Source organism: Macroventuria anomochaeta, assembly GCF_010093625.1.
Source record: "Macroventuria anomochaeta strain CBS 525.71 unplaced genomic scaffold BU25scaffold_8, whole genome shotgun sequence".
Lineage (NCBI taxonomy): Eukaryota > Fungi > Ascomycota > Dothideomycetes > Pleosporales > Didymellaceae > Macroventuria > Macroventuria anomochaeta.
In genome coordinates, this window is record NW_022985369.1 from 733,514 (window position 1) to 743,747 (window position 10,234).

Below are 10,234 nucleotides of genomic sequence, written 5' to 3' on the forward strand. Positions count from 1 at the left end.
GCAGTAGTGAACCCTGACCTCACATGCCAGCGCGAACTTCAAGGAGACCGTCGTGTGCCTGCATTGGTGTCCGCTTGTATCACACTCTTTCGTTTTCTCCCTTCTTTTCTTGCTTGGGAGACACACGCATAGTGCTCCCAATTGACTTGTGATGGCGCCCAAATACAGAGATGGCGACACAGTCGCGTCTGTAGGTGCTCTCTACATCTCCGCAGCTCTCCGCAAGCTCATAGCACGCAGTTCAATGGAAAATGGGTATCATACACACATACAGCTATGGCCTATGGTATGCATTGGACGTGTCATATCAATCGCCCAGGCTAATTTTTCAAAGCGGCCTTCGTCGGTGCTCTGATCGTTGGAATGTAAAACCGCCCCTCCATCACCAGATCTCGAACGCGACTGAGCATATACAGGTGGCTCCACTACCACAAGATCGTCCAGAATGAGATTGCAGTCAGTGCACATGGTCTTTGAGGATGTGGACTGTACCAACAACAAGTGTAGGGCTACCCAGAGGAGTGGTTTCCTTCTGTCTCTGCCACCATTGGTGACCGCTATCCGGAGCGATCCGTCTTCATGCTCTTCATTGCCCTCACATCTGGTATGCCTTCAAACAGCCATCACAAGACAAAAGCTTATCACGACCAGGCCCTCGATTCGCACTGGTTGGCCTCTGGTACATTCTGACCCGCCGACCTAACTCGACCCTCCCCAAATTCGTCGCCGGCATTGGCATCTTCCGAACATTGACCTGTGGAGGATGGACATACGTTACATCGACTGACGACCATGACTGGCACGACATATTCATGATCTCATACTTGGTCGCTACTCTGCCCTGGACCCTTGGCTGCTTCGCCTTGAGCCCTCGCAACCCCACCGCGATCAAGTACAGGAAGCTCTTTGCTGGGTCCTTCTTTGCGACACTTGTACCGCTGATCTACTTCTTCATCCAGCACAAGGTGCACCGCATTCCTGGAGGTAAGTCAAGAGCTATACCAATCATCGAACCTCGACTGATCATTTGCAGCGTACACCATCTACGCCTTCTTCGAATGGTCACTCGTTCTGCTCGATGTAGCATTCGACGCAGTCACAATGATCGAGTTTGCGAACTTTGAGATTGTTGTGAAGGATGTCCGAGGTGTATCTCGAGGGTACGTTCCACGGCTCCCAATATAGATAGACGCCCCGTACGAATGCAAATGTTCTACGACCACGTTCTGATCCGCTGCGTCTTTAGTGCTGGCAACAAAGCCGTCTCTGACGCTGTCCTCGAGAAAGAGTACGTCTTTCAGACCCGAGTCCATGTACGACCTCTAATCGTTGTGTAGGAAGGATAAGGAGATTGGTACAGTCTTCTCTGGAGCTTTCTCCTGGGTTGGCTTCTTCGACGCAGCTGCTGATGTCTACACTGGAGTATGTTTGGTCGCGAGTCTATGCTCAGAAGGAACACTAACAACGGCAGTTTGTCTTCTGGTCCATGCTGACCGCTCTTGGAGTGTGTGTCTGGTGTAAGTGCAACAGTCCTAGATCATGACGTCTGTACTAATTCCCCCAGACTTCCCTCTCTGGCACATGGGCATCTCTGGCTACGAAGTCATGGTCATGTGCACCGTTTCTCCTTTCCTGCTCTGCGTACGACCGCTACGCTTCCTCATCGTTCGCCACGTCCGCATCTGTCACCTGTTGTCGCTCTCTGGTCTACTCTCCTTCCTTGCCAAGTCGCCTGAGAACCGTCTCTTCTCTGCTGGATTTGGTGTATGGATGGCATGCTTGTCTTGGGCTGCCACTTTCTATGGAGAGAGGTCGCAGCCTCATCGCTTGGAGGCGCGCATCTCAGCGTTCTCCCTTGGTCTGATCGCGTCCAGCATTGCCAAGTTTGCCTTCTATACGAACAACCCCATCTGGCCGATTATGCACGAGGCAAATGGTGGCTGGAACAAGACTGGTCTTGCCGTTGCTGTCATTGCCATCCTGCGGTCTACAAGGTCTACTGCCAGCTCTGGCGCCGACATCCCGGCTCCTGGACCTACCAAGGGTTCCTCTACACTGTCTGCTTTCGGTATCGCTGGCCTCTTCTTTTCTATGCACTCCTTGTTGTCTGACTCCAGCACCATGATCTCATGGGTGTGGGAAGGCTACCCCGTCCGAGGCCCGCTCGCCGTACCTCACGGTGCAGTCACTCTACTTGCTATGGGTTTCGGCCTCTTGGTTGGTCTATTCGCACCGAATCTTTCGCGCTCATGGGCCTTCTACGGTGTGGGTTCCATTGGCGCTGCTGTTCTTACCACTTCCAAGCACTGGACCGGATACTACGGAGCACTGGTCGTGGCCGTCTACACTATGGCTGTCGCTCCGGCTCTCATTTCTCAAGCTGCTCGCCATTCCCCAGCTAAGACCTTCGGCCTTGGCTTCCTGGTCTATAACTTCATGGTCCTGTTCCACGTTTGGGTTGTCGCCTACGCTTTCGTCCCTGGTGGTCCCCTCGTCCGCGAACACACCGACTGGGTCATGACTACCATGATGCTTCTTATTGGTGCAGGCGTCTTCAGCGTCTCTGCTCAGCCACCCGCTCTGAAGAGCTACAAGGGCAAGCTCACTGTCACCGCTGCCGCCAGCCGACAGCGCTCGTACTATTTGTATGTCCTCGGCTTCCTCGAGCTCCTCGCCATCGCAACCGCCTACCTCCGCTTCCCATCCTACGACTACACACCCTACCACCCCGAGACCAAGTCCATCACAGCCGGTATCTGGACAATCCACTTCTCTCTCGACAACGACATGTGGTCCTCAGAATACCGCATGCGCGACCTAATCAAAGAACTCGAAGTCGACGTAATTGGCCTTCTCGAATCCGACCTCCAGCGCATCATCATGGGCAACCGCGACACCACCCAATTCCTCGCCGAAGACCTCGGCATGTACGTCGACTTTGGCCCCGGCCCTAACAAGCACACCTGGGGCTCAGCCCTGCTCTCCAAGTTCCCCATCGTGAACTCAACACATCACCTCCTGCCCTCTCCCGTCGGTGAACTGGCGCCCGCTATCGAAGCCACAATTGACGCGTACGGCATACTTGTGGATGTCTTCGTGTTCCACTCTGGTCAGGAAGAGGACCCTGAGGATCGCAGACTGCAGAGCGAGTACCTCGCCGAGCGCATGAAAGCCACGCCTCGCCCGGCGATTCTGCTGTCGTACCTTGTCATCAAGCCCGGCAAGGGCAATTACAATACTTATGTTGGTGAGAAGAGCGGTATGAAGGATATTGATCCTAGTGATTGGGATAGGTGGTGCGAGTACATTCTGTACAAGGGGTTGAAGCGCACGGGATATGCGAGGGTGTCGAGACATACTATCACGGATACGGAACTCCAGGTAAGCTTTCTTCTACTCTCTGATATGGTGATTGTTGTGTAGTGCTAATGGACAATAGGTCGGCAAGTTCGTCGTCGACCAGCCCGAAAACGGAAACGACCTTATATCCGAGGACCAGGTTGCGCCTGGCTTGCGCTTCCCAGATCTATTCAAGGGCGAGGGCGTCAGAGGACACAAATACCATGTCTTCAACGAGCCGAGGTACTACGCTTAGACTCTGACAGAGACTTTGATATCTTGTAACAGATCGATGGGTGAGGGGACACGATACGTAGTATACTGTAATATATGCAAGGGATTTGTTCAACAAACATGGCGTGATCATCGTATGTCAAATTGATTTGGTGGCTGATTGTTCTCCTTACACGTCTCAATCGTTCCTCCATGCGTAAAGTCTGGTATGTATGCGTTACCGACGAAGCGATAATAGCCACCTTGCCGGCGCAGTACGGCGAGATACTCGACCCCGGCTAGAATGGCTATCGCGTCGTCCAACCGCATTGTTGCGAGTCGACCTTGATGAGAGGCGTGACGAATAAAGTCACGATGACATTAAATCTTTGTCTAAGACCACTCAATAATCGCAGCGCTTTAGAATAATGTGTATTGACTTTTGAAGTTGTGCGAGAGGTCTGGGTATTGTTAGACAATCTCAACCTTGGCAAAACATAGTCTTTGGCCTTTGGCCTATGGCCCTGGGCTTCATTGAGCGTTTACTCAGCTGGTTTTTCATACCATCTTTCTGGACTCGAGTTTGAGATGGATCTGTGGCGGCTTCACCAGGCCACAACAGTATGGCTCGGTTTGTCGATTCGTGTACGAGAAGATGGCCTGTAAATATCAATTCGACGGTTGGACGGCAAGAGTAGATTTCTGGAACAGGCGCTGCATGCGAGTATGATAGGAACGGTTATTGGTCTGCGCTGATTCGCGACAGACTGGAGTGTCGAAGCGACTGCGGCCGCGTTCCGTTCGTCTTACGACTTGATATGGTGCAGGTCGAGCGGCGTTACATGGTCATGATGAGCTGCCAAGTTGCGCGAGTCCATCAGAAACCAACGGTAGTCTGAGAACCGGACTCGGATGTTCTCTTGCCGATAGTGATTTATGTTGGTCGGTGAAGGCGTCGGTCGCGTTACTTCTCCGACCGTTGTTGTTGAAGGCTGAAGTCTTGCAAGATTTAGCGGCGATTCGAGACGACTAGCGCCAAGGCCTCAAGGATCAAAGAGATCGAAAGTGATGCTGGAGATCAGAATTGACAAATTACGGGGATGCTAGAGTAGCGGTGGGTCTCTGTGGGTGTCAGCATGTCAGGAAAGGTTGCGATGGTCGTTGAGTTCAGTCTCTGAAGTCTGAAAGAGATGTCTCGAGGATGTTTTCCTTCCGGAGAGGACCTTTTCAGCTTCAATATCTTGGTCGGACGTTCTACTTCGCATGTTGCTCGGTCCCGGCACCACGCTCATGCTCAAATCATCGGTAATCCCTGTCACTCAGGGTTCAGTTCCCCCTGTGATAATCGCCACTAACAACGGTAGCTCGCACGAAAATTCAACGTGCTACCCTGATGAAGTGCTTGAGGGCATTTCCCAACAGGAGTAGCCTTTTGCGTCGGTTTGGCGGGCTCTTTGTCCTTCGGTTGGTCCGGATGAAGAAGGTGGATGTCCGTGAACTCTCATCATGTGGTGCTGCACCTCCACCATATGCCGTTCGAGTGGAGTCCCTTAAAGGCCACAAGACGATTCGTCAAGTTTGGCTGTGCGAGATCGGAATCGACCGGCTGACACGAGGCACTGTTGTAGTAGGTGTAGGCGGGACGGCAACAACATATTGTAGAGCGAGAACACCAATATTCTATCAAACGTCCGAGTGTGAGATGGTTCTAAAGATGTCGAAGCGAGGTTGAATGGGGCGCCTGTCGTGTGTTTTGCGCCTATTGAGAGGTGTCGAGGCTAACGGGTCGTCAGCCCTGTGCAGAAGTGAATCGGCGATCGCGCTCCAGGCCAGGATGAAAACCTGATCTGCGGCCACGCTGGGAGGCTTGGTACAGTCTTAGTCATATGTGGAACGTACATCGAAAGTAAGGAAGAAGAGGTTAAGAAGATGTTAGACCCTCGATTATGCGAGGTGTCAAACACCCTGGCGGTGCCTTCCTTCCGGAGGTACTCTGGGACGTAAGAGAGGGAATTTCGAAAACATTATTGGAATTTCAAACCGTTTGTGAGCCTTCAGGGCGGGGTTTACTGAGTGCGTTATTCCGCCATAACGTTTATCGAGAGTATCAGCCATCGTTTGCTGTTGCTCACCCAAATCGTCGATACAAAGCCTCGTTACGATGTCCCTCAGCTACCGTCGACCATCAACGTCTTCAATACCAACAACAACCTACTCGCGCGTCAACATCCCGTCCCGAGGTCCTGGCTCGAAGGAAACAAGGAATAAGCATATCGTGCAAGCTGAAAACCGACGTCCCCAACCGTCGATCGATCACGCAAACAGTCCCTATACTCACGAGCATGTTATGTTACACATTCCCAATCAGACCCACACTACCTCGTCTATTTGGAAGTAGTACATAACGTTGAATGAGCGAGATCTGAGATCACTCTGCACCGCACTCCGGAGTTATTAGACCCCCACCTGCCGTACACGTAGCTGTAGGGAAGAGTGCGTGCAAGTATCATCAGGAAGCTATTCGATTAGGCAAAAGCGTTCGAAGGAGGAAAACAGTCTAACAGGCTTGAGGGCCACAATACCGGGAATGTGCACCAACTTCACCCTCAAGCACGTCACCTGCAGTCACCACTTCTGGGTAAAGCGACTTTGTCACCGCGGCTCAGAGTGCACGTATCAGACTGAGGTGGAGAGCTCGAAAGGAGGAGAGTGTTGGGACTGCGACCCTGGGCAGGCGCCACCTGCTGCTATATTCTCTGATGGCAAGAAGATTGAGGTGATATGGGGCAGGGTGAAGAAGAAAAGTAAAAGTTCGCCGAGGGTCACGGGGTCGGCATGAAGGGAAAATAAGGTTGTGGCTACGGGGATCTGGAGTAAGATCGATATTTGGGTCTTCAGACAGAACAAACACGCATCCAACCATGACTGTCTTTGCGACGCTTCAGATTTACACCTTCCTCTGATCCTGCCATTTCTTGCTATCGAACACCTGACTACCTCCACAATTCGGTGAACGGGAGGTGAAGTGAAAGTCAAGTGAAATCAAGCAAGAGCATGCTCGCAATTTCGTCTCGCTTATCCGACAGCACTGTCTACCTCCGGGCTTCCCGTGCTTCTTCTTTCTTCCACTGGCTCAGCGCCTTCCAACTTCCGTACCACCAGTACCAGCTGCTTCACTGAGCAAGAATCAACTCCCCTGCATCAACGCGAGACTCAGTATGGACGCGAATGTACAACAAGCTGCTTCAGAGAAGGATTGCCGTATCCCGCAAAAAGATTAGAAAGAGCAAGTACAGCTCGAGCTTCGATTATCCATTGCTGACGCCCATGTTGAGTTACAGTAGCTGCATCGAGGTCCTTGTTAGCGCGGACAGCCAGCAGAAGAAGTTCACTGTTCCCGAAGCCCACCTCACCGACCGATTGCCTTTCTTCAAAAAAGCGCTGTCTGGAAATTGGTCCGAAGCGGAAGAATGACTCGTCAGGCTATCTGAAGACGACCCGGTTATGTTCCAGAACTACCTGCAACTTCCGTATACCAACCATGTTCCTGTCATCCAAGACCCGTCTTCGAAGGGAATAGAAGACCAGGTTATGGCTGAGCAGGATGTTCTTGCAGAACTTTACGTACTCGCTGGGAAACTGCAAGACATCGAGGCGAAGAACGACATTCTGGCAAGCCTGCTTGCAAGCACAGGTAAGGAACGTCCCGACGGATATGCATGGGATCCACAAGCCCGCATCATTGGAATAGTCTATGCGGGTAATCCTTGTGGCTCTATGATGCGAAAATTGTTAGTGGACCTCTATCCTGTGTCGGCGACTGGAAAATGGTTCATGGGGAAGCCGGGGTTTCCAAACAAGTTTATCGAAGACCTATTGGTCAGTTCACACCGCCTATCTCAACTCGCGCTCGTTCTTCTTCAAGAAAGCCTTGTCCGGCAACTGTCAGGAATCAGGCGAGCGCATAACCAAACTACCCGAGGATGAAAGCGACACCTTTGAGCTATGCCTACATTGTGTATACGGCAGATTTGGCTATTGAGCCCTATGCGATACCTGCAGACTATGTGGACCATGAGGAACGGCTGTTGTTGACCAAGCTCTACGTGTTTGTGGAGAAAGTCCAACACATACCCTATGGACCATGTGTCGATGTGTAGTATATCGAGCGGATGGTGTACACCACCACTCCTCAGTGTAAGCCACACCAGACCTCAGTGTCCCATACATTTTAGAAAGACGTTTTACACCGAACACGTAAGCTGAGCATGGGGGGTGGCGCACCTAAGAGTGGCGCAGAGAAATACCCGGGCGGAGGGGCCGAGGGATATACTCAGGTGCCGAACTGGCCCCTTCCGTCATCCTACGCGTTATCCATCCATCCACGGTTACTTCCTCCATCACCATCTCTCTACAGTTGCTCATTCCAACCAAACGGTGCCTGCGCAGGGCAGATTTATTAACATGCGGGTAAGATTTGGCTAAATCGCCTGAATCTGCGCTCTGTTTCCCTTGGCGTTAATAGGTAGATAGTAAACAGAGGCCTGTGGAAGTTGGCAAGTAAAAGAGTGGTACTAAACAATGGTATTTGCGGCAAGAAGCGCGTGCAGACGGCTCCTAATAGGTGTCTATACACCGAGAGCGCTCGTTGTAGGATATACCATATGCTGTAGCACACACCGAGCTTGGTTCATAGGGTACGAGCGAAGAACACTGCTATAAAATCTTCCATGAAAACCACTTGGAAGTTCCGCTCGGACGATTGTTGGTGGAGCCCGGATGCGGACTTTGTTAACATCATCTACAAAGGGACCATGTCGGGATCTCCAATGCGCAGATTGCTTGTCGACATATTTGCATACGCGATAACTGCCGAGTGAGATACGATGGATAGCTACCCACAAGATCTTCTCTCCGATCTAGTGAAAGGGATGTTGAACATTCGTATGAACGACTCGTTCGAAGACCGCCATCTCGAGGAGAGTGATGGGCCTGAAAACTACTTGGAGGCGGAGTCAGATGACAACGAGTAGCATAAGCTGCGCAATGCAGTCACTCAGGTATTTGAGACCTGAAGGAAGTCTTCACGACAACTCGACCAACATGGCTTACAAAAGATTGCAACCGAGCAGGGAAAGATCGTCCGCTTCGGATACGCCTCGGCATCAGCGAAGGGGAAGTGTGTTCATCAGAAGGTCTTGTCAATAATTTTGCTTTCGATACTATAGTCGCTTACCAATGGTCCCACATGACAACATCCCATCTTCCTCTCTCATGAACTCACTTTTTAAGGGTGCGTGGTACCATTCCACTTCAACCTACACCTCTCATGATACGCCTTAGCCCCCCTGCGCAAACGCCGCCGGAATACTCCCATAAAACTCCGTAACATTAACATTGTTCAAGGATTTTGGATATCCCAAGCTCGCCTTAACCAGCTCGGGGTCCTCCACAAACAAGTTTTGGCTCGTGCGGCTTACGCCAGGGTCTTCACTGCTCAAGCCCGCCACGAACACAGCAGGCTCGCAGTTGTCATTGAACTCGTAGTGGATGGAGCCTTGAGGGCGGATGGTGCCTTGGTAGAGACCGATGGTGGTGATAACGGGCTTGTCGAAGCCGTCTTCTGGACGAAGCCAGTGTGCAGGGATTTGCCGGCGACGAGGAGGACGATTTCGGCTGCGCGGTTAATCTTTGCAGTTGGTGAAGGAGACTTATAAGGCGTTCAGATATCCAATAGCCATACTGATGCCAGTGTTTAACAATACAGGGAAGTTCATTGCTTGAGCCAGATAGCCCTGACCACTAGTCCGTTACCCACGTTGCTAACGAAGCCCTCGAGGGTGAAGTCGAATTGAAGTAGTTGTTGCTGTCACCCAGACTGCGGATATACTTGAGCTTGTCGACTTCGGTGTATGTAAGTTTGATCTCGTTGAGCTGCTCCTTCGTGTACGTTGGGTTCAGGCGGCCATATTTAGCGTATGGGCTGCCTCCGGGTGGTGTTTAGGTTTGACATCTGTCGAGTGGGTTTCTGAACACGCTCTCTTTTGGTGGATTGGGAAGAGCGTTGGGGAGAGCAGAGATACTGAGAGCTAGTGATGCCGCAAAGGCGGAGATGATGCCTTTGCTGTACATGTTGGAAAAATGCAATTGAAATAGATGTCAAAGCTGTGAAGTCTTGTCAAAGTAACTCCATTTCTGCTAGGATGACTTCCAGTGCGAGTGTGACGGTTCATATACCATGGCACCGGTACTCACATAGCGTTTGACGTTACAAATCTAGAACGCCCTCTGTCCATCTGGATCAACAGATGCAAGTCTGCACGCACAGTATGTTGCAAAGCATTGTACGGCATTTTCACTTGGAGCCTAGTAGTTACCTGAATGTTTCTCGAAGAGCAACATGTAGGCGCTCAGCGGCTGAGGTCTGGAGCCGCCATGCAGCACAGCAAACGCCTTGTTGACCAGGTCAAAAACGCTGCACAATCTGATATGTAAGGACTAGACCTACAGTACTAAGACTAAAGTCTGGTCGCATGAGCACAGGCCTCACCCCAACACCGTGATTGCATCAGCAACAACCCAACTTCCCACCCCATCTACACACCCAATATGAGAGCTTTTGGTGCTAAGATTTCTGCCGATCGATTGCCTGGTGGTGAATTATCAGAGCGTCAACGCGATT

The 10,234-nt window shown here is 51.4% G+C and overlaps 4 protein-coding genes across 4 annotated transcripts; 3 read left to right on the forward strand and 1 right to left on the reverse strand.

Annotated features, from left to right (window-relative positions):
* The first annotated feature begins 49 nt into the window (after positions 1 to 49).
* BU25DRAFT_408727 (calcofluor white hypersensitive protein-like protein) lies at positions 50 to 3,678 on the forward strand. Its single transcript, XM_033705881.1, has 12 exons — positions 50 to 190; positions 241 to 286; positions 335 to 365; positions 417 to 456; positions 508 to 604; positions 652 to 984; positions 1,034 to 1,160; positions 1,247 to 1,288; positions 1,338 to 1,422; positions 1,472 to 1,517; positions 1,565 to 3,381; positions 3,440 to 3,678. The coding sequence occupies exons 1-12, from the start codon at positions 152 to 154 to the stop codon at positions 3,593 to 3,595; spliced, it is 2,859 nt and encodes a 952-aa protein (XP_033564329.1). The 5' UTR covers positions 50 to 151; the 3' UTR covers positions 3,596 to 3,678.
* A 1,536-nt stretch (positions 3,679 to 5,214) lies between these two features.
* On the forward strand, positions 5,215 to 6,086 carry BU25DRAFT_266207 (uncharacterized protein). The gene is made up of 2 exons (XM_033701782.1): positions 5,215 to 5,295; positions 5,346 to 6,086. The coding sequence occupies exon 2, from the start codon at positions 5,499 to 5,501 to the stop codon at positions 5,955 to 5,957; it is 459 nt and encodes a 152-aa protein (XP_033564330.1). The 5' UTR covers positions 5,215 to 5,295; positions 5,346 to 5,498; the 3' UTR covers positions 5,958 to 6,086.
* A 53-nt stretch (positions 6,087 to 6,139) lies between these two features.
* Positions 6,140 to 6,355, forward strand: BU25DRAFT_313112 (uncharacterized protein; the record flags this gene model as incomplete). The annotated part of the gene is made up of 1 exon (XM_033702162.1): positions 6,140 to 6,355. A coding segment is annotated over one exon (216 nt), but the record flags the coding sequence as incomplete, so codon positions are not given.
* Positions 6,356 to 8,799: 2,444 nt separating this feature from the next.
* BU25DRAFT_485324 (uncharacterized protein) lies at positions 8,800 to 9,684 on the reverse strand (the record flags this gene model as incomplete). Its single annotated transcript, XM_033711227.1, has 3 exons — positions 8,800 to 9,228; positions 9,371 to 9,539; positions 9,636 to 9,684. 3 exons carry the CDS (start codon positions 9,682 to 9,684, stop codon positions 8,892 to 8,894), a joined length of 555 nt encoding a protein of 184 aa, XP_033564332.1. The 3' UTR covers positions 8,800 to 8,891.
* Between the last annotated feature and the right edge of the window lie 550 nt (positions 9,685 to 10,234).